This window comes from Rhinoraja longicauda, chromosome 1, assembly GCF_053455715.1.
Source record: "Rhinoraja longicauda isolate Sanriku21f chromosome 1, sRhiLon1.1, whole genome shotgun sequence".
Taxonomy (NCBI): Eukaryota; Metazoa; Chordata; class Chondrichthyes; order Rajiformes; family Arhynchobatidae; genus Rhinoraja; species Rhinoraja longicauda.
The window spans coordinates 48,646,036-48,673,351 of NC_135953.1; the positions used below are offsets into that span (position 1 = coordinate 48,646,036).

General features: G+C 41.1%; 1 protein-coding gene across 1 annotated transcript; it reads right to left on the bottom strand.

The window, feature by feature from the left end:
* Positions 1 to 712: 712 nt before the first annotated feature.
* On the bottom strand, positions 713 to 26,181 carry LOC144601799 (cell division cycle protein 20 homolog). Its single transcript, XM_078414669.1, is given in 11 exon segments — positions 713 to 870; positions 3,103 to 3,220; positions 4,760 to 4,885; positions 5,241 to 5,472; positions 9,580 to 9,674; positions 11,037 to 11,224; positions 14,647 to 14,769; positions 20,360 to 20,441; positions 20,945 to 21,075; positions 25,900 to 26,154; positions 26,157 to 26,181. Coding segments are annotated over 11 exon segments (1,533 nt in total).
* Between the last annotated feature and the right edge of the window lie 1,135 nt (positions 26,182 to 27,316).

The window sequence follows — 27,316 nt, forward strand, 5'->3', positions numbered from 1 at the left end:
CTGGCAAAGAATATGTGAAATCTGGCCCAATTATTTGGATCCTGTTTTCTCAGGAAAGAATCAACTAGAGACAGAATAAATGGGTACAACAAGCCTTTACAGGATCTTGTCAAGCTTATGGTATTGGAATCGGGGGAGGGAGAATGGAGGGACAGAGAAGCCATGGTTTGGATTCTTAGTTTGTTCTCTAATTCTGATGGCATAGTTGAGAGTCAATCTAAGAAAGGTCATCCCACCAAACTAGATAGATAAGAAGCATTAGATGATGTTTTTGATCATATCAATTGCAAAGGGGTCACCTATGGCTAAAGTCTTGTTTATCTACCTCAATATTCCATATGTTACACATGGCCAAGTGTTGTTTACTAATGCTCTTGTGAAGTATCTTACTGTATTAAAGGCACTACAGTTTTTTTGGTATGAGCTTTTCATTTTGTACATCATGATGCAAAATTTAATTCCAATCAAATACATAAAATCATAATCATACTTTATTAGCCAAGTATGTTTTGCAACATACGAGACAGATAGTGGTATAAATATTCTACCTCGGAAGTTTGTCTTCCATAAATCCTTATGACAAGGATGGCAGGGTTTATAAATAACATTTGAACTATATTTTTTAACAATAATATCTTTCCAGGTATCTTAAAACTGAGGTTTTATTTGCCAGCTTCTTAACCTACAACAGTTAATATTGCGAATCCCCATGTTAGATCGCTTGCATCAGTGTTCCTTCCCTGGAGCTCTCCTTTGTCTGGTCACTGGTGGTCATGCAATTCCATAAACATACAGTTTCATCGGCTGCTGCTGAAAACACAACATTGCCATCAGGACTCAATGCCAAGTGCAAAACTCTCCCTCTGTGACCTGCAAAGAAAGAACATTGCATTAAATAATTGTTATTTCAGCATGAGTGTGAGAAATCAACTGCAGCACTGCATAGCCGTTAGTCCCAGCATGACATATATACTTGCCTCCATTCGCTTGCATTCAACAGGGTTGACAACAGAAAAATACTCTCAAGATTTCTGCTATCTTGTGGTTTATCAGAATGCAAGATTACATGTTTGCCAAACATTAAAAACCCAAACAAACTGCAGATGCAAGAAATCAAAACCAAAAATTGAAATACTGGAAATACTCAGCAGGTCAGACAATACATGTGGTGAAAGAAACAAAATAAACATTAAAATTGATGCTTTTCATCATAATAAAAGCTGGAAATCAAAGATATTGTTATTTTCATTGTAAGGGGTTAGAGTCACAGAGTCATACGGCATAGCCCATATCCCTCTAAACCACTCACTGCTTCCTTCCATGAAGCCAATTCTGTATCCGGGCTTGGATACATCTGAGCCAGGTTTGGAGCCAACTCCCTGGATGCCAAGGGATCTAACGTTCCAGAGCAGCCTACCATGCACAACCTTCTCAAAGGCGTTGCTGAAATCCATAAAGACAATGTCTACGGCCTTGCCCTCATCAACCTACTTGGTTACATCATCAGTCAGTGTATTGAATATATCATGGGGATGTTATGTTACAGTTGTACAAGACGTTGGTGAGAATGCATTTGGAGTATTCTGTTCAGTTATGGCCATCCTGCTATTGGAAGCATGTCATTAAACTGAAAAAGAGCAGAAGATTTAGAAGGATATTGCCAGGACAAATGCCGGAACTATAGGGAGAGGATGGGTAGGCTGGGACTCTACCCTTGGAGCCCAGGAAGCTGAGGGGTAATCTTATAGAGGTGTATAAGATCATGAGGGGAATTGAAAGGGTGAATGCACGGAGTCTTTTACCCAGAGTAGAGGAATCAAAAACCATAGGTTTAAGGAGAGAGTGGAAAGATTTAATGTTAACCTGATAATTTGTAATTATTTTCCGTTTCAATTAATTGCTAATGATATTTTGAAATATGCTCCTACAGCAGCAAGATACTATAAATTTGAAAAATCTAGTCCATCATTCATAATCCTTCACATTGCCTTCATCAGCCAGAGTATTGAGTGTAGAAGTTGGGAGGACATATTGCAGGTATATATGAAGTTGGTGAGGCCACATTTAGAGTATTCAGTTCTGGGCACCATGTTGTAGGAAAGATGTTGTCAAGCTGGAAAGGGTACAGAGAAGATTTACAAGGAGAGAAGGAATGGGTGATGTTTCGGGTCGAGACCCTTCTTCAGACTTCTTCATCAGTCTGAAGAAGGGTCTCGACCCGAAACGTCACCCATTCCTTCTCTCCTAAGATGCTGCCCGACCTGCTGAGTTACTCCAGCACTTTGTGAATAAATACCTTCGATTTGTACCAGCATCTGCAGTTATTTTCTTATAGATTTACAAGGATGTTGGCAGAGCTTGAGTGTCTGAGCTATCGGCAGAGATTGAGTAGGCTGGGACTCTATTCCGTGGAGTGCAGGAGGATGAGGGGTGATCTTATAGAGGTGTATAAGATCATGAGGGAAATAGATCAGATAGATGCACAGAGGATATTGCCCAGAGTAGGTGAATCGAGGACCAGAGGACATAGGTTTAAGGTGAAGGGGAAAAGATATCATAAGAATCTGAGGGGTCATTTTTTCACGCAAAGGGTGGTGTATGTATGGAACAAGCTGCCAGAGGAGGTAGTTGAGGCAGGGACTATCCCAACTTTTCAGAAGCAGTTAGACAGGTGCATGGATAGGACCGATTTGGAGGGATATGGACCAAATGCTGGCAGGTGGGACTAGCTGGCACATGTTGGCTGGTGTTGGCAATTTGGGCTGAAGGGCCTGTTTCCACACTGTATCTCTCTATGACTCTATGGCTCTAAATCTTGACATATTTATATTTTCATTCCTGTTGTGCTGCTTTGAACTTTAGTAACCAGAGCAATGAGCAGCACCTTTTCCCTTCAGCACCTTTTCACCTATATTCCTCCTTCGTAATTTACATTTCACTTCTCCTGTTCTCTCCTTATCTGTCACTCATTTTGTCTCATTTTCACCTCCAGCCGTTGTCACTTCGGCTAATCAACCTCACTGCTCTTGTCTAACTTCATCTCAAAGAATGGGCCCATTTCAAAAACCTTTTCACGCAATCTATGAGGTGCTTGTGCCGTACCTATGAGATCAGCTGACTTTAGAAGAGTTGGATAATTCCAAACGGAGACCTGATGTTTTGGAAAACCATGGCCAGTTACTAGTTCGTTGAACTTTGGTAACCAGAGCAATGAGCAAATCTGGAAAGAAACACACAAAAATGGTTATCAGCACCGCATATCTTTTACATGACATATAAATTACCTCTACATGTAGTCATTGGAAAACACTTTTGGCTAGATGGTGTATCAGGAAAAAGTGGGAGAAATAACTTTCATCCATTCTACGTGTGCCCATAACCTAGAGTAATCTTCAGCACAAGCTTTCATTTGAAAACTGCAACCAGTTTTACTTGGGTGAATATTACAGAAATTGAAATGCAAGTTTCTTGAAAAGATAGCCTTGTTTATCCTGTGCAAGGGCACTCATCCCTTCCCACTTATTGCCTGCCTTCCCGATTGCTTAGATCTGACAAACCAATTGGCCCAGACAATTCAAGCGATGAAGTGCCAGTCAGCCATAGGCCGTCCATTGTTGTAGCTGAATCATATAGATGGGCCAGAACAAGCCCCACTTGCAAAAGCCTTGGTCAGCAGCTGAGCTCAAACCTCAGCTTCAGCCTGAGGTTGATTCGCCGAAAGTGACAAAGGCGAGAGGTGAAAATGAGACTAAATGAGTGACAGATAAGGAGAGAAGAGGAGGAGTGAAAGGTAAAGTACAAAAGAGGAATAGAGGTGAAAAGGTGCTGAAGGGAAAAGGTGCTGTTCATTGCTCTGGTCACTAAAATTCAAATCAGCGCAACAGCAATGAAAATGTAAATATGTCAAGATTTAGACCCATAGAGTCATAGAGAGATACAGTGTCGAAACAGGCTCTTCGGCCCAACTTGCCCGCAAGGGCCAACATGTGCCTGCTACACTCGTCCCACCTGCCAGCATTTGGCCCATATCCCTCCAAACCTGTCCTATCCATGTACCTGTCTAACTGCTTCTGAAAAGTTGGGATAGTCCCTGCCTCAACTACCTCCTCTGGCACCATACATACACCATCCTTTGTGTGAAAAAATACCCCTCAGATTCCTATTAAATCTTTTCCCCTTCACCGTAAACCTATGTCCTCTGGTTCTCGATTTACCTACTCTGAGCAATATACTCTGTGCATCTACCTGATCTATTCCACTCATGATCTTATACACCTCTATAAGATCACCCCTCATCCTCCTGCACTCCAAGAAATAGAGTCCAGCCTACTCAACCTCTGCCTATAGCTCTTCTGTCAAAATATCTCATTCATCCTCAAAGTCACCATCATTCAAAATGTTTCAAAATAGTTAAAACTAAAGAAATACTTTTAAATTTTAAAATATCAATAAAAGTAAAATCAACTAAAAACGCTTTAAAATAATCAAAAATATTAAACAAAATGCCTGCACAAATAATTAAAAATGACATAAAACCCTTTATTAAAAAAGCACAAGAGCCTGCAGATCCTGGGAAATGAAGCACCAAACATTCTGCTGGAGGAACTCAACGGGTTGAACAGCATCTTTTATTTATCCAATGTGATTCCACCACCAATCATATCGCCTCGCCAACACCTACCTCAGCAAAGTATTAACTAATTACAAAGATAAATGTATTCATTCCACGGCCATATTATAACATCCGGTATTATCTTACTTGTGATCTTGTATCTACGTCTTGAATGCAGCTTCCACTTTTTGTGTCCCATATACGCAAATGTCCATCTTTCATTCCTCCCCCAACGGCAAGAATTTGAGATTGCCATGGGCACCAGTTCATGGCCTATTAACAAACATATTCAATTAGCATTAAATAATAGATTTATCTTCCTGATCATCCATATAGTTTTCTTCTGCATAAGTAGTAAACATAAATATGTATTTATATTAGCCAGATTGTGTCCGAATGTTATATTGGCCAAAATATGTCCGAAGGAAGGACCGCAGTTCAAGGACTGATAAATGGAATTTAATACAGCTGGGCAATTAATAGTCAACGTGGACATGGTTGGCCAAACAGTCATGATGCAATAACAATATCTCTATGACTCTATAACGCTAATCAAAGTTTTGAACCTATCTATTAGCATTAAACAGGAGACATGTTATAATGCTATATTTGATTAAATAGCATTCACCTTTACGGCTGATACTGAATTATTAATGGTCATGTCTGGTTTACTATGGACATTGGCCCCAGGATCATTGCGCCAAATATTCAGTAGACCATCATTTCCACCACTGGCAAGGAATCCACTATCTGGTGACCATTTGAGGCTGCATACTTGTGAATCATGACCGATGAGTGTGCCAACATGGTGTTGTGCCATTCTTACATCGTGGTGGTGAATAGATCCAAACCGAGAGCCACTACAGAACAGAGACAGATGGAAATAAATATATATTAACTAGATACTCCAACATTTTCATAACCATAATCAGCAAAATTCAGTAGTTATTTGAAATATGAAGTTCCATTAACAATATCTCACAACATAATTTCATGTTCCAAATAAAAATACATGGTTTAATTGGCGTTAAATGATTTATTCATATTAGATCACTAAATATTTTAGTTTCAAAAGTAATTTTAAAAGTTACATTTAGTGACACTCTTTTAAAATTCAGGTTTAAATCCCTAGTTTTGTTCCATGTGATATAACTATGAATTTGATCAGTAGTTCCATGTGTTAAGTCATAGCACAAGGTAATTGCAGTGAGCTGGAGGCAATTCAATCTTATCAATCAATGCCAATGCTAATACCTCACAAACTACCACAGCAACATAGCTATTCCTGGTCATAATCATTTCTGGAATTGGCAATTTAGATGAAAGGTTCAATGGATGGAATATGATTTAATAGAACAGGCCATTAGGCTTACACTCTTGCCCAAAGCCAGTGGATAGGATATGACAAAATTGTCATTGTGGACTTGTATTTTAATCTCAGGGTTTAAGTTTAAATGTAATTGCTAAAAAAAATTACCAACATATCACCACTATCAGAGACAGCCATGTAATTCAGCTGCAACCAGCTAAATAAAAATTCCTGTGAAATTCTTTCCTACAAAATATGGAACAGGCGACTTTTTTCATTGTGTAAGAATGGACGGCAGATGCTGGTTTAAACTGAAGATAGACACAAAATTCTGAGTAACTCATCGGGCCGGGCAGCATCTCTGGAGAGTAAGAATGGGTGACGTTTTGGATCGAGGGTCTGAAGAAGGGTCTCGACCCGAAATGTCACCCATTCTTTCTCTCCAGAGATGCTGCCTGTCCTGCTGAGTTACTCCAGCATTTTGTGTCTACATTTTCCATTCCAAGTTTCTTGCATTAGTTGAGAAATGCGGGCAATAACTGGGACTACTGAGTAAAAAAATGGTGATATGCTAAAATTTGAAACGTGTCACTATCTTCTAAATAGGTCATTTCAATAAAATCCATTATCTGGCATTAATAATTAGAGGAACAGGTGAAGAGTCTCGACCCGAAACGTCACCCATTCCTTCTCTCCCGAGATGCTGCCTGACCTGCTGAGTTACTCCAGCATTTTGTGAAATAAATACCTTCGATTTGTACCAGCATCTGCAGTTATTTTCTTACACTAGAGGAACAGGTGAGATGACTATAAAGAAGTGATGTAGTGTAAGAATAAGGAAGAACACTTTGCCACTGATATGTCAATAGAGGCAGTGAGGGGGAGATATACAGGAGCAAGGCGAAGACTAGGTGATGCCACATGACAGGCAAAGCAGTATGGAGTTAAAAGTCTTAGATGAAGAAAAGTAAATGAAGACAAACAAAGCCAACACACAGGATTTGATGTATAAGATGTGGCCACGAACATTCTTCTCAAGTTGATTTATCTCAATAGTGTCAGATTAGGTAAAGGGGAAGTGCAATGAGACCTGGGTGTCTTTGTATACCAGTCACTGCAAGTAAGCGTGCAGGTACAGCAGGCAGTGAAGAAAGCTGGTTGGCCTTCATAACGAGAGGATTTGAATATAGGAGTAAAGAGGTCCTTCTGCAGTTCTACAGGGCCCTGGTGAGACCACATCTGGAGTATAGTGTGCAATTCTACGTAGGTTCACGAGGTTGATCCCCGGGATAGCGGGACTGTCAAATGAGGAAAGATTGGAAAGTGTGCTTGTATTCACTGGAGTTTAGAAGGATGAGAGGGGATCTTATAGAGACGTATAAAATTATAAAAGGACTGGACAAGTTAGATGCAGGAAAAATGTTCCTAATGTTGGGGGAGTCCAGAACTAGGGGCCACATTCTAAGAATAAAGGGGAGGTCATTTAAAACTGAGGTGAGAAAAAACTTTTTCACCCAGAGAGTTGTGAATTTGTGGAATTCTCTGCTACAGAAGGCAGTGTAGGCCAATTCACTGGATGAATTTAAAAGATAGAGCTCTAGGGGCTGGTGGATTCAAGGGATATGAGGAGAAGGCAGGCACAGGTTACTAATTGTGGATGATCAGCCATGAACACAATGAATGGCGGTGCTGGCTCCAAGGGCCAAATGGCCTCCTCCTGCACCTATTTTCTATGTTTCTATGCCCATGTTTCTAGGATGGAATTTGAGAGGTCGGCAAGGAAACTATTGGGCAGGCCAAATGTTCAAAGAACTGTAGAATGGATAACAGTCCAAACAGTTCCAAAAGCATCCAATGATGTGAGAATACAATCCATCATTACCCCAACTCTCGAACCGGCTTGCATTTGTCCTGCAGTTACACTTTCATAATACAGCTGCCTGGTTAGGGTAGACAATAGACAATAGACAATAGGTGCAGGAGTAGGCCATTCGGCCCTTCGAGCCAGCACCGCCATTCAATGTGATCATGGCTGATCATTCTCAATCAGTACCCCGTTCCTGCTTACTCCCCATACCCCCTGACTCCGCTATTCTTAATAGCTCTATCTAGCTCTCTCTTGAATGTATTCAGAGAATTGGCCTCCACTGCCCTCTGAGGCAGAGAATTCCACAGATTCACAACTCTCTGACTAAAAAAGTTTTTCTTCATCTCTGTTCTAAATGGCCTACCCCTTATTCTTAAACTGTGGCCCCTGGTTCTGGACTCTCCCAACATTGGGAACATGTTTCCTGCCTCTAACATGTCCAACCCCTTAATAATCTTATACGTTTCGATAAGATCCCCTCTCATCCTTCTAAATTCCAGTGTATACAAACCTAGTCGCTCTAGTCTTTCAACATATGACAGTCCCGCCATTCCGGGAATTAACCTAGTAAACCTACGCTGCACGCCCTCAATAGCAAGAATATCCTTCCTCAAATTTGGAGACCAAAACTGCACACAGTACTCCAGGTGCGGTCTCACTAGGGCCCTGTACAACTGCAGAAGGACCTCTTTGCTCCTATACTCAACTCCTCTTGTTATGGAGGCCTGAAGGGTTCACTGTCATGTCCATTCTACAAAGTGGAGCAGACCACAGACAATGACAAGGCCTCAGGTGGTAGGTCCTGAAGGCCAGTCACTGCTGGACCACCTGTTGGCCTTTTGACAATGGAAAACAGTTGAAAGGCAATTAAATAATATCCAAAGATAAAAATTATGGGGTAAATCAACAAATTTAAAAGCACATTTAGAACCATGTTTAACTTTAAATTAACATAGAAGTTAACTAACAAGAGTAAAGTCAATCAAGATAAAGGTAATTAAAAACAAATTATCTAACTTCATGAAGCTTGATCTCTCGGCTCAGTACAATCCAGAACCAACCCTAGATATTGTGCTACAGTGCCCACATCTGACCTTCAGCACATTCCATAATTCTGTGCTCAGTGCCAGATGATCAAGTCGTATTGTGTTGATGCATATACTGTGGTCATTCAGCTGTTCACCGGCATCCCTTGGTGTGACCTGGATCACCGATTTCTTACCATAGGTGTCAGGTAAGAGTAAAATCACATGAAAGTGTGTGTGTAAAGAGTACGGAATCTTAGTAATGGAAAACATGTGGGGAATACAAGTCTCGCGCTGAAACAGGACTCAGAAGTTCTAACAAAGGAGTTGTGTAATTTTGTCAAAATCATGTAAATGTTGGCAAACAAAGTAAATGTTTGAAAGGATTTTCATGGAACCATGAATTAAGATCACTCTTGTCCCGATGTTCATCAGACAGGTAGTCATGAGTTGATGCTAGACATGTATTCAGACAACACAAAGGCAGTGGTAGAGTTGACAAAGGTTGAAGATAGTTAGCAACGTGTGTTGCCAGCACTTATGTGGAAAAAAATACCATACATCTATGGCAATTCTGCCATCATTACTAGTAATTATTGTTATCAAACCTAGCAAAAACTTTCAGACTAGGCTATTTTTCCGATTAATAACTTTTCTAGCAATCCTAATCTTTAATCATATGTCTCAATAAAAAATCACTCAATACCAAAATATATCTAAAATAATTCTAAAATGTTAATGTGCATCCAGATTACTGTAGACTTACCTGGTAAGAATATAGTCATTCCAACTCAGAGCTCCGACCATTGAGCAATGACTTTGCATATTTCGCAATTTCTTCTTAGTTTCAACATCCCAAAGCTTGGATTATAAATATAAAACTGTTATGAGAAAAACTTGCAAAAAATATTTTTATGCTTTCTCCAATGCTCTAAAGTATTGCATCTAAACGATAAAACCCGAGGTATTACATTTTCTTTCTCCTATCTGTCTTCTAAAGCTTGTGGCTTTTATCTACACTATGGTTCTATGTAGGTACAAAGCAAGAAAATAAGAACTTCTATAATATCTTTCCAACTTCGGGACTTTATGGTACTTTTAAATTGCAGGTACTGCCAGAATGTAGAAAACACAATGGCCAATTAGTGAATCTGGCAGACCCATGGGTGCAATTGTCTGAAATTATGTCCAGAATATCTGCACTTTAGTGACATTGACTAAGATCAATATTGGCCATGACTCTCGGAATAATCCCACTGTTCCTCAAAATAGAGGCATGGAACATTTACATTCACCCACTGAAAAACAAGTCATATCAGGGTATCCTTTCATTGAAGAGGCATGCTGACTTCGGCTGATTTTATCATGAACTTCCAACTATTGTGTAACCTCATCATTTATAATAATTGACTCTAAAATCTTACCAACCACCGAAATCAGGCTAACCGGCCTAATCCGCTCTTCTACTTCACTCTCTTCTTGTACAGCGGGGTGATATTCACAATTTTACAAACTTCAGGAACCACTCCTAGCGTTGGCGATTGTTGAAATATCACAATTAATGCCCCCACAATCTCTGAGGTCACGTCCTTCAGAGCCCTGGGATGCAGTCCGTCCAGTCCAGGTAACTTATCCATCCTCAGACCTTCCAGCTTTCCCAGCACTTGTCCTTAGTAATCACATAATGGCTGTCTTCTTAGATGTTTGTATATGTATTCACAATGTTGCGGACAATCAGGTTTGTAGGCTAATTGGCTTCTGTAAATTGCCCCTAGTGTGTACGATAGAACTAGTGTATGTGTGATCACTGGTTGGCAAGGATGTGGTGGGCTCTAGGGCTTGTTTCCACACTGTATCTCAAAACTAAACTAAACTAAACTAGAGATCATAATGTGCAGGATGGAAGTGCAGACGCTGGCTTATGCCGAAGATAGACGCAAATTGCTGGAGTAACTCAGCAGGACAGGCAGCATCTCTGGAGAAAAGGAATGGGTGATGTTTCAGGTCTGAAGAAGGGTCTCCACCTAAAACTTCACACATCCCTTCTCTCCAGAGATGCTGCCTGGCCCGCTGAGTTACTCCAGCATTTTGTGTTTATCTTTAGAGATCATAATATCTGACACTCCAAGCATGCTGTGATTTAAAATAACATAAAGAAAACTCCCTCCAATCTTTCCCATCACAAGAAATTAACTAAAATAACAATAATTAATAACCTGTTACCTGCACCTGGGCAGCACTAGTCCCAATTGCGAGGTTGCTTCTGTCCTTAATCCAGGCCAGTGACGAAATGTATTCAGATTCCACAGTTATGGCTTCCTGCGCCCCTTTCTCTGGGTGCCAAAGATAAACTACATTGGAAAGGCCAATGGCTACAAAATTTGCAGCATTCCAGTCAACTAAATTAAGATCTAGAAAATATAATGCATAGTTTAAACACAACGAGCTGCATTTTGCAATGAGGTTTATACTGATAAATGTTCTGGGATACTACAAAAGGCCTGTTAAAAATGAGCACATAGCCAAATAAGGAGAGACTGGGTGGCCAAAAAAATCACAAAATGAAATTTCAGAAGGGTCCTAGAAGGGAATACTATATAATGAAAACCAAGTAGCATGAATCACAGCTCTCAATAACAGGGTTTTGGGTAGCGGGGGAGTGAGGTGGTGACGGTTTTGACAATGGTGTCAGAACTGGAAGTAATCAGATCAATACAGAAAGTAAGACCACGGAGGGAATTAACCTCAAGAATAGGGATTTTAAAAGTTTCAGGCACTAGGGAAGAGAATAAATGAATTTTGGCAATAATAAACATGATCGTTGAGCATAACATGAGCCCAGTAGGGGATACTGGTACCCAATTACCCGAAATAAATGACTTCAATTAACATGTATTTGATAAAATTGTGTTCAGAGCAAGTTTATCAGTAAATATTCAACTCCAAAATTATATAAGGGTTCTCCTGGTCTCCAACTGCATGAAGCAGAATGAATTTAATGTAGAAAATAACTCAAATTCCACCCATGTTCACAGGGTACTCTTGGGAATTATGGAAGGAGGTTGGAGAACTACATTAGAAATCCATTGGAAGTAGTGTCAACTCATTAGGTGTCTCCATTTAAAATAATATAGGTATAATCCAGCAACACCAATTCTAAATAACGCCTCATATTCAAATACAAAAATAAAATCTTCCTCAGTTATTTCTTCAGCCCAACTTCAGATGTGTCCAAATGCACTTGCTCAACCCAAAGATATTTTATTTGAAAACAGGTTCCAGAAATGATACCAGTGCAAAAGCAATTGATTAAGTAAAGGTTAAAGATTAAACCTGGAGCCAACTAACCAGGAACAAACTTGGGATCATGTAAAGATTAATAATCAAAACTAGTGATCGGATAGACAGGAGCTATCTGCATTTGGAAAGGCAAGGACTGATTAGGGGTATTAAGCATGGTTTTATGCATGAAAAATTGGTATTCACAAATTTGATTGGGTTTTTTGAAGAGGTGGCCAAGAGGAATGTCAAAAGCTACATGATAAATGTTATCTACCTTGGACTTTGCAGGTGGAGTTTAATCTAAACAGGTCTGAGATGTTGCACTTTGGGAGGTTAAATGTAAGAGGAAAGTATACAATAAATGTCAGAACAGTTGGGGTATTGAGTATAAAAGTCAGGATGTTATGTTGCAGCTACATAAAACTTGGGTTACAGGTTTGAAGTATTGTGTGCAGTTCTGGTTGCCACACTACAAGAGACTTTGGAGAAAGTGCAGAAGATCACCAGGATGCTGCCTGGATTAGTGAGTACTAGCTATAAGGAGTGGTTGGAACATAGAAACACAGGAAATAGGTGCAGGATTAGGCCATTGGGCCCTTCGAGCCAGCACCGCCATTCAATGTGATCATGGCTGATCATCTAAAATCAGTACCCTGTTCCTGCTTTTTCCCCATATCCCTTGATTCCTTTAGCCCTAAGAGCTAAATCTGACTCTCTCTTGAAAACATCCAGTGAATTGGCCTCCACTGCCCTCTGTGGCAGAGAATTCCACAGATTCACAACTCTTTGGCTGAAAAAGTTTTTCTTCATCTCAGTCCTAAATGGCCTACCCGTTATTCTTAAACTGTGACACTTGGATCTGGACGCCCCCAACATCAGGAAATTTTTTCCTGCCTCTAGCCTGTCCAATCCTTTAAGAATTGTATATGTTTCTATAAGATTCCCTCTCATCCTTCTAAATTCCAGTGAATACAAGCCCAGTCGATCCATTCTTTCATCATATGTCAGTCCCGCCATCCCGGGAATTAACCTGGAGAACCTACGCTGCACTCCCTCAATAGCAATAAATCCTTCCACAATTTAAGAGACCAAAACTGCACACAATACTCCAGGTGCGGTCTCACCGGGGCCGTGCACAACTGCAGTAGGACCTCCTTGCTCCTAAACTCAAATCCTCTCGCAATGAAGGCCAACATGCCATGAGCTTTCTTGACTGCCGGCTGTACCTGCATGCTTACTTTCAGTGACTGATTGCACCTCCCCTTTTCCTCATCTGACACCATTCAGATAATAATCTGCCTTCCTGTTCCTGCTACCAAAGTGGATAACCTCACATTTATCCACATTATACTGCATCTGCCATGCATCTGCCCACTCACCCAACCTATCCAAGTCACCCTGCAGCCTCATAGCATCCTCATAGCAGCTCACACTGCCACCCAGCTTTGTGTCATCCGCAAACTGGGAAAAAGATAGGTTGTTTTTTCCTGCACCTTCAGAGATGAAGGGGAGACATGATGGAAGTTTATAATATTCTGAGAGGCAGATAAGGTAGATAGTCTTTTTTTCCAGAGTATAAATGTCAAATACTAGACCGCATAGCTTAAAATGAGGGGGAGATGTTTAAAGGAGATGTGTAAATCAAATTATTTTATAGAAAATGTGGTAGGTGCCTTGAACAGGCTTTAGTTTAGTATAGAGATACAGCTTGGAAACAGGCCCTTCGGTCCACCGGGTCCGCACCAACCAGCGATCCCCGCACATCAACACTATCCTACACCCACTAGGGACAATTTTTACATTTTACCAAGCCAATTAACATGGAACAGAGAGATCTTGGGTTACATGTAAATGTAAGATAGGGATTGAGATAGGGATAGGGATAGGGACAGGGATAGGATAGGAATAGGGATTTCCAATTTCTTAAATTTTATAAAGAGTTAGACAGGTACATGGATAGGACAGGTTTGGAAGGATATGGGCCAAATGTGGGCAGGTAGGACTAGTGTAGCTGGGACATGTTGGCCAGTGTGGGCAAGTTAGGCTGAAGGGCCTATTTCCACGCTGTATGACTCTATGACTATGACTCTAAATATTTTTCTGATAGCGGCGACACAGTTAGACAAGGTGGTGACGAAAGTGTATGGAATGCTTTCCTTCATCGATAGGGAACTGAGTGCAGGAGTTGAGATACCATGTTACAACTGTATAAGATGTTGGTGAGACCCATCTGGAATATTGTGAGGGCTTGAGTTATCCGAGGAGACTGGATAGGTTGGGGGAGACTGGATAGGTTGGGATAGACTGAAAGGGCGCCTGTTTGACCTGATGGAGGTTTATAAAATCATGATCGCAAGGATAATGACAGTCAGACTCCTTTTCCTCGGACAGGGATTTCTAAGACTCTTCAATTTAGACCTTAAGCTATCATGGTGCACAAAATTCATTTCAAATAGAGTTAATTTTTGAAGCAATCAAAATCAGAATATTTGTTTTAAGAACAGGTTTAACAGAATAAATATAAATTCAAGAAATGGAAAAGGATACTTACAATAATCATCCTTCAATCCTGGAGCATCTAAGACTTTCATCGGGATTAAAGATATGCACCTTTCCTTTATTGTGCCAACCTGTTTCACATGCAGAGAAACATCACCGAGATTGTTCCTGCGAGCTAACAAAAAGAACAGGGTAGTTTGACATTATTAGAAAAGCTTGCCAATTCTTCCTGAGCAGGGATCTAATGTAGTCAGAATTATTGATCAATAATTGGTCCAAATGAGCACAGTATTAAATATCTGAATTCTGAGATAGAGGCCTATAATGTAGACACTGAGTACATTCTAGCCTCCGATTTTTGGACCCTATGTCTCAGTTTCACAGAAATGAATGTCAAACAGTGGACCATCAATTCTGCATGCATTTAGTACCAGCAACCAAGCACGTATATATCTCCATGAAACTTAAAGCACTAAAATGTTTGTTTTCTTAACTTGTGGCAAACGCAGATATTTATGCTTATCAACAACTGGACATTAATGTAGAGTAGGAAGACCAGCAGTGAAAGAAAGAAAAAAAAAGGACAGATAAGGCTGAGTCAATATCACTGATGGGCAATCACTACAGATAGAGAAATCAGATTACCTGAAGTTGTAGAATTCAATCTTAAATCCAAATGGCTGCAATGTGCCCGAACAGAAGATGAGGTGCTGCTCCTCGACTTCTGGAGGCCATGGACTTATGGGTCAGAGTGGGAGCGGGATGGAGAAATAAAGTAGATGCAACGGGAAGCTCAGGGATGCCCATATTGACTGAACACAGGTCTTCCAAGCAGCGATCAGCCAATACGCATTCAGTTTCTCCAATGTAGAACAGATCACATTGAAAACACCTATTGCAAAATACGAGATTGATAGAAATGCAAGTGAATTGCTCCTTCACCTGGGAAGACCGTTTGGGTCCCAGGATAGTGTGAACGGAAAATGTGAAAGGACAAGTGTTGCATTGACTGCGTTTGCAAGGGTAAGTGCCATACCATAGGGAATGGTTGGTGGGAATGGAAGAGTGGACCAAGGTAGACACAAAATGCTGGAGTAACTCAGCGGGACAGGCAGCATATCTGGAGAGAAGGAATGGGTGACGTTTCGGGTTGAGACCCTTCTTCAGTTAAACCAGCATCTGCAGTTCTTTCCTACACAGTGGACCAAGGTTTTATGAAAGGAACAGTCCCGGTGAAATGCTAGAAGGGGAGGAAGGGGAAGAAATGTTTGACAGCAGAAATTGCGGAGTATGATCTATTGAATGCAAAGACTGGTGGGGTGGAAGGTGAGGACCACGGGAACTCTATCCTCGGTCTGTCCTAGAGGAGAGGGAATAGAGCATTGGCACTAGACATAGATGAGATGCAGTCAAGGGCTTTGTTAATAAAAGTGGAGGAGAAGATATAATTCAGGCAGAAGGAAAACATTTCAGACATCTGTATGGAAAGTCTTATTATCAAAGCAAGCACAGTGGCACAGCCTCACAGCATCAGAGACCCAGATTCGATCCTGACCATGGGTGCTGGCCATGTGTGGATTTTACACGTTCTCCCTGTGACCACGTGGGTTTCCTCCAGGTGCTCCAGTTTCCTCTCCATCACAAAGATGTGCTGGTGAAAGTAGAATAACTAGTGCGAAAGGGCGATCAATGCTCAGAGTGGACTCGATGAGCCGAAGGCCCTTTTTCCATGCTGTATCTCAAAACTAAACAAAAATGACATAGACAATGGAACTGGGAGAGTGGAATAAAGTCCTTACAGGAAGCAAGGTGGGACAAAGAGTCGTGAAGATAGCTGTGGAAGTTAGTAGGCTACGAATGAATGATTGTAGCTGGCCTGTCCCCTGAGGTGGAGACAGATCCAATAAAAGAAAAAGGATCTGAAAAGTTTGAGGAACAGTGCCTCAACCAGGGCACATTGCAGACTTCTGGACCCAATAATGAATTCTACAACTTCAGGTGGCCTGAGTTCTCAGTCTGTATCAGTCATCCACGTGTGATATTACATCAGCATTCTTTTTCCTTTTTCTTTTTCTCTTCTGAAATTGGAGGGCATGACCTATCTGACCTGCCCAATATATCATCCTCTCTGTATTTTGCTACTGCTACATTCTTTTGTTGTTCTCTCTCTAACTGCTCTCATCCACATGCTAACCAAACATTCTGTTTTAGTTTATCCCTATGATCAAGCTGGTTTTACCATATTAGAGGTATCACCCCACTCCCTCCTTCTCCCCCACCCTTCCTGCAGCTTAATGAGCTTCATTACCTCATTCAATGTTCTGATGAAAGGTTTTCAACCAAAAGCATTAACCTGTTCCTCTTCTCACAGATGCAACATGACCAGCTGAGTATTTCCAGCATTTACTGTTTTTATTGTAAAATTTCAGCAATCTCTTCAATATTGATTATCAGACAGCAAGCAACCAGGAGTCACAGTCTCAGAATAAGGGGTAGGCCATTTAGAACGGAGATGAGGAGGTCTCTTCTTACACAGGGTGTTGAATTATCTACTCTGTGGAGACTGTTTTAGAGGAAGTGTGTAAATTAAATATGACAATAAGTCGCAATTATGTTTTTTTTTATTAGTGCTGAAATGGAAACTAAATCTATCTGAAGTTATCAAGCAAACTCTTCACTTAGGACACATGATAACAAATAGTTAAATTGGTGCAAAATGTACTTCCAATTGAATTCAAGAACTTCTGAAAGATCCTTGATATTTCACATTTCAAACTGCGCTCTGATTCATCATTTGATGCAGGGGTCAAGGAAAGAGCGTTCGCGTTACGGCCCTGTTTCTACCAATCTTTCCACCACTGCGCACAAAATGCACGAGGAGCGCAAGAAGCTTCTCCACTAATCTTTGCAATATTATATGTATTAAATGTATGTTTTTAGTGTTCTTGAACTTGTTTTATGTGGGGGGTGTGGGGGAAACGTTTTCTAATCTCCTACCTCGACGGAGATACGATTTTTTTCCGTATGGTATCTCTGTCTGCACTGCGGCCTAACATCGAGGAGTTGGTAGCCTTTGCTGGAGACCGATTTTGAGAGCTCCACCAAGGGGAGCCTATGGGACTTTAACATCGTGGAGCCCACGATTCCTTTGCCAGGGATCGGCCTCGGAGCTCCAACCGTGGGTGCCTGCGGAATTTACACCATGGAGCCCGCGGTCTCTAGTCAGAGACCGACATCGGGAGCTCCAAGCCTCGGGCGTTTCGACCACCCCGACGTGGGAGTTTCGATCGCCCCAACATGATGGCTGCGGGAGCTTCGATCGGATGGTTCGACTGCCCTGACTGTGGGAAAATAAAGAGGAAGCAGATTTGACTTTTTTGCCTTCCATCACAGTGAGGAATGTGGGGAATCCACTGTGGTGAATGTTTATGTTAACTTTTATGTAGTTGTGTGTCTTGTTGTTTTTTTTAATCGTATGGCTGTATGGTAATTTGCGTATCACTGTCCCTTAATTGGTACATGTGACAATAAAAGACCTTTGCCTTGAAATGCCTTCTCTTTTATTTTATGCTGTCCTTAACTTCCCTTGTCAGCCACGGTCGCCTCATTCTCCCCCTGGAATCTTTCTTCCTCGTTGGAATGAAAAGATCCTCCATTTTCTAAATTATTCCCAGAAATTCTTGCCTGTCAGTCCTGATAGGGTCCCTTTCCAGTCACCTTTGGCCAACTCCTCCCTCTGCCTCTGTGGTTCCCTTTGCTCAGCTATAATACCAACACATCCAATTTCATCTTCTCCCTCTCAAATTGCAGGTTGAATCTTATAATACGGTGGTCGCTACTTCCTGGTAGTTCCTTTACCTTGATCTCCTTTATCAAACCCAGTTCATTGCACAACACTAAATCCATAATTGCCTTTTCCCTGGTAGGCTCCACTGCAAGCTGCTCTAAGAAACCATCCCAGCGCCACACTACAAATTCCCTCTCTTGGGTTCCAGTACCAACCTGATTTTCCCAGTCTACCTGCATATTGAAATCTCCCCTAACCATCGTAACATTGTCTTTCTCACACTGCCTTTTTTTTAAACAATATCAGGGTTTCTTCTGCCCTCTAGTGGGCAAAATACGACTTTCTTAACACCTCCTCCTCCTTAGTGTTGGCATGCCCTGGAATATCAACACAACCCTCCCTCGCCTCACAATCATGCATGTCCTTCTCCTTAATGAATACTGAAGCAAATTACTCACTAAGGATCTCACCCACCTCCTCTGGCTCCACACATAAATCCCATCCTATGTCCTTGAAAGGACCTATTATTTCCCCAGCTATCCCCTTGCTCCTAATGTGCCAATAACATGTTTTGGGATTCTTTTTAATCCAATTTGCTGAAAATATTTTATGACCCATTATAGCCCTCCCAATTCCGTTTCTTTCTTGTTTCCTTTATATTCCTCTAGAGCCCTGTCCGATTTCAGTTTCCCAAACCCAGGATGTCCCCATTTCTCCCACCAAAGACTGGAGCAACTAGGCTTGTATACACTGGAATTTAGGATGAGAGGGGATCTTATCGAAACATATAAGATTATTAAGGGGTTGGACACGTTAGAGGCAGGAAGCATGTTCCCAATGTTGGGGGAGTCCAGAACCAGGGGCCACAGTTTAAGAATAAGGGGTAGGCCATTTAGAACAGAGATGAGGAAAAACTTTTGCAGTCAGAGAGTTGTAAATCTGTGGAACTCTCTGCCTCAGAAGGCAGTGGAGGCCAATTCTCTGAATGCATTCAAGAGAGAGCTAGATAGAGCTCTTAAGGATAGGGGGTATGCAGAGAAGGCAGGAACAGGGTACTGATTGAGAATGATCAGCCATGATCACATTGAATGGTGGTGCTAGTTCGAAGGGCCGAATGGCCTCCTCCTGCACCCATTGTCTACTGTCATTCCACCACCCCTCACCACCCAGTTAACCTGCTCCTTTCTTTCCCCCGCCCCATAAATGGATCTTCCCGAGTTCCCTATTTTCTTTGATCCCCTCTCTCTCTTCCCCCTGTCCCTTTCCACCCATATCCCTCCCTCTGGCTTTACAACTCACTCCTCCTCTTCTTTCCTTCTTTGATACCTTTTTTGTCTCCTTTTCACCTCTAGCCTTTATCACTTATTCCACCCAGATGCTAGTCACCCCTCGCCCACCTGCATTCACCTATCATTTGCCAGGTTTTGCCCCACCCCACCCCTCTTTTCCAGTTGGCTGCCCCCTACTCTGTCAGTCTGAAGAATGGTCCTGATCCAAATCATCACCTGTCCATTCCTTCCACAGATACTGCCAATCTACTGAGTTCCTCCACCACTTTGTTTTTTGCTCATGATTCCAGCATCTGCAGTTTCTTGTATCTCCGTCTTAACTTCAATTTCTTGTTGGTGCGGTTATGTCAGTAAATGTTTACCCATTTATACTGAATACTTGGGTCATTTTTTGAAAAAATTGATTGGTCAGGACCTGCTTGCTTCCACCTCTAATCCTCATCTAAATTGAGGCAATGCCTTTAGGGGGCAGCTCATAACAACACCAAAAAAAAGGATAGAGGGTAAAAAATAATAATCCGTTAACTACACAACTATGATGTTACGTTTTACAGCTAATAATTGTCAAATATGAAATTCACCCACAGTCAGAGTTGCTATAAACACCTGCAGCACTGATGCACATCTGAACTACATGTTACAGCACCCATTTTGCACCATGGCAGGTGAAAGATAAATAGCTACATTACCTTTGCAGGTCTGACTGTATTTTCCATTGACAGTCACAATTCTGGTTTTGCTCAAGCTGGAAGGAATTGCTCCCGGGGATTTCTATTTAAAAATATGTTGAACAATGTTGAACAAATTTAACAATATGACACTGATAGTGCATGCACATTAGCCAAGAGAATTGTGGGCCAAGGGAATAAAAACATCTTGCCAGCATCAAATATCTCCTTTATTTCAAACCCTTCTGAAATTGTAATCAATAGAAAAGCCACAAATTGAGTCCACTGACTTCAGCATCAGAATCCCAATAAGTTATGCCTTGTGTTACATAGTGCATGTGCAAGTAATCCATTAATAGGATGAAGAGTTTGCTGCAATAAATTAGTTCCAGTTCACAGCAATTTTGCTTTTCAATTTCCATGCCGACCGTAAAATGTATCCCCAAAGCAAAACACATTATGTTCTAGCTGCTCTTTTTATGAGCAATTAGAGTTTGTTGGAAAAAATATACTGCCTGAATTAAAGTAGAAGATAGACATTTGCTAACATATGTCACATTATTGATTAGGCAATGCTGCTTTTTAAAACATGCTGTGTTTGCCTACCTGTTTTGTTACAAGATATCTTTCTTTCAGAATGTTTAAAAAGTGATCAGTGTTTCGATGTGATTGTTTATGGTTAGGGATGCAGTAATCGCTGAAAGCTTTAGCGGATGGCCTCTTCCTGTTTGCAGTCTCTGTTATTTTGATCAAGAAAACAAAGAGTTAACTGGAAAAGCTTTGAAACATGTATGAATAATGACAAGCAGAGAATGATATCTGGTGTATGTTGCATAAATAAACTTTTAAATGTCTTTAGCCATTTCATGCGTCACTTTTTATTGAACAATGATCTGAAAAATAAAGTTTAGGAAAGCCAGAGTTCTTCAGTGACTCGCACACTCTGAGATTCAAATTAAATCCAGCTGGGATGAATGGGATGAATGTCCACCTGTCTGATGCTATATGAGTCTCAATTGTTCCTAGTGAACATGGACTAATAGTATTACGTAGCAATGCACATGTGCACTGTATAACTCAGGTTGATGAAGAGGTTAAGGCAAATTATAGAGACGGTGCAGTTATGTCATGATGCAACTTTACAAGAAGTAAAGTCTGAAGAAGGGTCTCGACCCGAAACGTCACTCATTCCTTCTCTCTAGAGATGCTGCCTGTCCCGCTGAGTTACTCCAGCATTTTGTGTCTATCTGCAACTTTACAAGAGTTTGGTTAGGTCACATTTGGAATTTGCTTGCAGTCCTGATCACCCCATTTCAGGAACGATGGGGTGCTGGAGAATTACTAGAATGTTGTCTGGATTAGTGGTCTTAGCTATGGGGAGAGGTTGAATAGACTTGGACTGTTTTCTCTGGAATGGCAGAAACTGCGAGGAGACCTGATAGAAGTATATAAAATTATGAGAGGCCTGGAAAGGGTAGACAGTCAGATCCTTTTTCCCGAGATGTAAAATATCAAATAATAGAGAACATAGCTTTAAGGTGAGAGGGGCAATGTTTAAAGGAGATGTGCAGGGCAACATTTGTTTTACACAGAGGGTTGTGAGTGCCTGGAACACGCGGCGAGGGTTAATGGTTGTGGCAGATTTGATATTGGCATTTAAGAGCCCTTTGGATAGGCATATGAATATGCAGGGAATGGAGGGATGTCGAATCTGCACAGGTAGATAAGAGACAGTCTTGGCATCATGTTAGGCACAGACATTGTGGGCCGAAGGGCTTCTGGTCTGTACTGTTCTTTGTTCAATGCATGAAAGAGCAAGATTCTGAATCTGGCTGCCTGGAATAAGAGTGTGTCATAAGTTCATAAATCATATGAGCAGAATTAGGCCATTCGGCCCATCAAGTCTACTCCGCCATTCAATCATGGTTTATCTATCAACCACATTCTCCTGCCTTCTCCCCATAACCTTTGACACCCTTACTAATCAAGAACCTGACAATCTCTGCTTTAAAAATACCCAATGACTTGGCCTCCACAGCCAACTGGGGCATTGAATTCCACAGATTCACCACGCTATGACTAAAAAAATGCTTCCTCATCTCCTTTCCAAAAGTCTCTCCTTTTATTCTGAGGCTATGCCCTCTGGTCCTAGACTCTCCCACTAGTGGAAATATCCTCCCCAGCTCCACTCTATATAGGCCTTTAACTATTCGGTAAGTGTTAATGAGGTCCCTCCTCATCTTTCTGAACTCCAGCGAGTATAGACCCAGAGACATCAAACGCTCCCATTAATGGTCTGAAGAAGGGTCTCGACCCGAAACATCGCCCATTCCTTCTCTCCAGAGGTGCTGCCTGTCCCGCTGAATTACTCCAGCATTTTGTGTCATAGCTCCCATTAATGTGACTCATATGCTTCACTAAATACATTTTTGAATAATATTGGAATATTGCTGCATAATTTAATACAGCTGGTGATAAAATGAAATTCTACATATCGCTTGTCTTTAAAATGTGATAATTTTGAATGAAAAGCAAGGTTAAAAACAGCATATATATTATATGTACAGTTTATTTAATTGTGAAGCAGCTTTAGAAAAGTTACATTTATTCAATTATTTTAAAACTTTACTTTTAAAATTGGTAATTACATAAGAATTGGAATAGGTCCCTTAATGTTCATGATTGTAGTTGCTATATCGGTCTACTGAGGGCTGAAAATAGAAATTAACTGGTTTTTGTTGCTGAAGTCTATAATGAGGATTGGAGATGACGTATCATCTGAAGGACTGTCAGCCATATGGGACATTATCAAATACTTTGTTTACACCATCTATACTGCATCAAATCTGGGGAGAGTTGATGGAAACATGGACATGATAGAGTGGATTGTAGTAGGATTAGTGCAGAAATGGGCACTTGATGGTCAGCCTGGACTCGGCATGCCAAAGAGCCTCTTCCTGTGCTGCATTTCTCTGTGACTCTATGAAATCCACTGCCCTCAATGACAGATCTCCTCAAAAAACTGAATCAAACTATTCAGATTCACCATTCCCTTGGCAAATCCATTGGCTTGCTGCCAATGATTAACCTCATCTAAATGATGATGCAAATAGATCCTCAAATTTTTTCCAATAATTTACACGTGTCTGCATGGGTTTTCCCCGGTGCTCTGGTTTCCTCCCACACTCCAAAGACGTACAGGTTTATAGGTAAATTTAACTTTGGTAAATTGTAAATTGTCCCTAGTGTGCAGGATAGTGCCAGTGTATGGGGATCGCTGGGCAATGTGGACTCGTTGGGCTGAAGGGCCTGTTTCTGTGCTGCATCTCCTAATTAAACTAACCCAGTATTGGGCATATGAGGCGATAATTGCTTGATGTGCCCCTTTTTTTGCCTTCTTAAATCACTTCAATAGTCTTCCATCATGACAAAAACATTGGAAAATAGTGATCTGTATCCATCTAATTGCGTCTCTTGCTTCTTTTAAGACCCTGATAATTTATCAATTTTTGAAGAAGCTAGACCCCTTAATATTTGCTCCCATTCTGATTATGATATCCAAAAGTTCTCAGTCTACCTCCTAAAATCAATATGCATATATTCCCCTACTTTCGGCACAAAATATTAATTTAGAATCATAGCTTTTTGATCTTTAATGGGATCTCCTTGATCCTTTACATTCGTTCTTCCCTTTCTGTTTACATATAAAATATCATGATTTCCCTTGATTTAATCCACTGTCTCAGCCTTCCTAATTTACTTGGTACTATCTTTATAAAGTCACCACTCTACTTTCGATACTCCTCCACGATGCTGAACTCTCTGCATCTGTCACAAGTGTTCCTTTTCTTTCCTTACCCTTCCCCTATGTGTTCTTCAAGGGTCCATGGAGTGGATATTTGGGAGTGCCCACATACCCCACCCCCCACCTGACACTTTTATAAGGAAGTTATTTGGTTTGAACATCCACCCTCCCCACTTCAGATGCCTTCACCGACTCTGGCATAAATTTATTTTTATACCTCACTGGTAAATTTGGCTATTTCCTAGTTCAGATCTTTTACTACTGGTCCACCACAGTCCTTTACTGTGCCTCTGCTCTATTCAACTGAGTTATGATCACTAAAAATTAGGACAAACTACAATTCCCTCTGAAAATATTTCATAGTGATTTCATTTCCAGAGGTTATAGGTAAATTATATAATAGAAATGGCTTTAAGTTTATGAGGAAAAGTATTAGAGACTGCGACTGTGAATCTGAGATTTGTTATTGCTTTGGAACATGTTGTTTGTCACCTTTCATAAAATATCTAGAGGATTCTACTTGTCATTATTTTCTTGCTTACTTTCCATATTTCCCTGCTCTCTTTGCTCCTTGGTGAGATACTGTTCTTCAGAAATCCTCCTGTACCTATGTCAAGTGCCCCGTATCTGCCACAATACAACTTGTGGGTGATTATGACAAAAGTTGCCAGTAGGTGTCCTAAGATGAATAGTAAACATCTTAGGAACAGAAATAAAATTGCAACAGCACTTCTGTTACCTGTCTGAAATCACAATTCAATGCAAATTCTAAATACAAATTTCTAACTCATTTCTTTTCTATGGTCTATAAAGACTCCACGAATATATTTACTGATGATATGAAAACAAAAACAGCTGGAAAGATTAAAACAAGTGAGTGAGTTTTCAATATAATATGATCATTGGTACTGATCATATTTTTCAGCAATAACAAAATAATTTTACCTATGTGAGCTTTCATTATGTGAGCCCTATTTAAAAAAAATATTTAACCCTAATATTTAATCCAAAACAGGAAAAGTAAATTTCTGTCTCGTTCACCTTTCTCCAAAGTCCTACCTATATTTCCCAGTCCTCATTTTGGCTTTGGTCTGTCATCTAAATCTAATTTACACTTTTTGTTTCTTCCTTGCTGGCTTGGGGGGGGGGGGGGGGGGGAAGACAGCATTAGCATTGCTTCCTCACAGCTCCAGCATCTGGGTTCATTTTTAACTTTGTGATGTCTGTGCGTAGTTTTCACTTTCTCTCTCTTCCTCTGTGGATGTCCCCCTGGTGCTGGACTCCCCAGCCATGTTCAAGGATGTGCTGTCCACAGTAAATGATCCCTAGTATAAATAGGTGATAGGAGAATCAGGTGAGCATTTCGCAGTAAAATAGGTTACAGTTAAATAAATGAGTGAATGGGACTAAAGAGAATGCTTCGAGAACCAGCATGGGCTGGATGGGTTGAAAGGCCTCCATCTATGGCAGAAGAAAACATGAAATACAGTTGGGGCATCTCTCAGTAAGGATTATTTTATTTAATTGATTGATGAAAATATTGAACACATTGCAACTTTCCTGCTTACACATGGCATAAGTCCTCTGGGTGAGCCCTCGTGGTGAGAGAGATTTCAGATGAGACAAAATCTGTATTGAGATGTCATCAGGATTTCTGAGTACAGCAGTCAGTGGACCAAATGGCAAATACGTTTCCTCCATCTCTGTTCGCAAAATTAAGATCTGTATTAATTTTGTTATTAAAATGTACACATACCTGGAGACTTAGAATACCCTGGACCAGTTGGCTGAAAGTCCATATTACTAGATGTAGGGGGTTCCGCAATGGCTAAACATCTAGTACCTGTCTCTGTATGTGTTGTAGCTTCCATCCTAAGTCCACTATTGTTTCCTGGCCCAGTTATTGTCCTTTCCACATTCCCAACAAAGGATCCAGTTTCATTCTCTGCCCCTTTTTGAGTTCCACTCTTCGCCACTAACAATGTCTCCACTTCCACCTGCTTCATTGTCACCACTTCCACTCCAGCCCAATGTTCATTTCTTGGCGTTGTCTCTGTTCTTCCTAATTCTTTAGTCTCAACGGTTAATGTTGTATCAGTCCAGGATTTCTCTCCTGCTTCTATTACAGTCACTAATGGAGCTCCAGTTAATGTGTCTGTACTTCTGCATTCTCTTCTCCACAGGTGTTGCCACTGTGTAACAATTGGGCTGCTACTGGCAATGGGACACGGCAGCTCCCAAGTCATCCTCTTCCCAGTGGCTCTGGATTTGTATTGAGAAGCCATCTGCTTTCCTCGCTCAGCCACCTGCAAACCAACAGGAAAAAGTGAACAATGCAAGTGCTGAGTACCATGGGAGACTACAACAGGAAGAGGGTTCAGGAAACCCATGAGACAGAGACACACCATGTTACATCAAACAGAACCATAAATTCTGGTCAGTGCTATATAAAAATATCTGAAACAGAGACCACAGTGCAGAAACCCTAATTTCCCCAGCAATTGAAAAGATGCTCAGCACCCGTCCCTTCATCTCCCCTCTCCCCACCATCCAGGGACCTGAACACCCCTTTCTGGTGAGGCAGAGGTTCATCTCCTGCAACTCATCCATCCTGGTCTGCCGCATTTAGTGCTCGGGATGTTGCCTCCACTTCATTGGTGAACCCAAGTGTAAACAAGGTAGGCTAGGTAACTGTTTTGCAGAACACCTGCGTTCTGTCTGCAACCGCCATTAAACTTCCAGTGAGATTTCGTGAAAGGCTTGGATAAAGTGGATGTGGAGAGGATGTTTCCACCAGTGGAAGAGTCTAGGACTGGAGGTCATAGCCACAAAATTAAGGGGCGTTCTTTTACGAAGGAGATGAGGAGAAATTTCTTTAGTCAGAGGGTGGTGAATCTGTGGAATTTTTGGGCACAGAAAGCCGTGGAGGCCGATAGATTCTTAATTAATACAGGTGTCAGGGGTTATGGGAAGGCTGGAGAATGGAGTTAGGAGAGATAGATCAGCCTTGATTGAATGGCGGAGTGGACTTGATGAGCTGAATGGCCTAATTCTGTTCCTATCACTTATGGCCTTATTGCCACTCTCCTTCCCACGTCCACAGCAACCTGTCAGTCCTCAGTCTTCTCAGTGCTACAGAGAGGCCAAATGCAAATTGGAAGAACATCTCATAT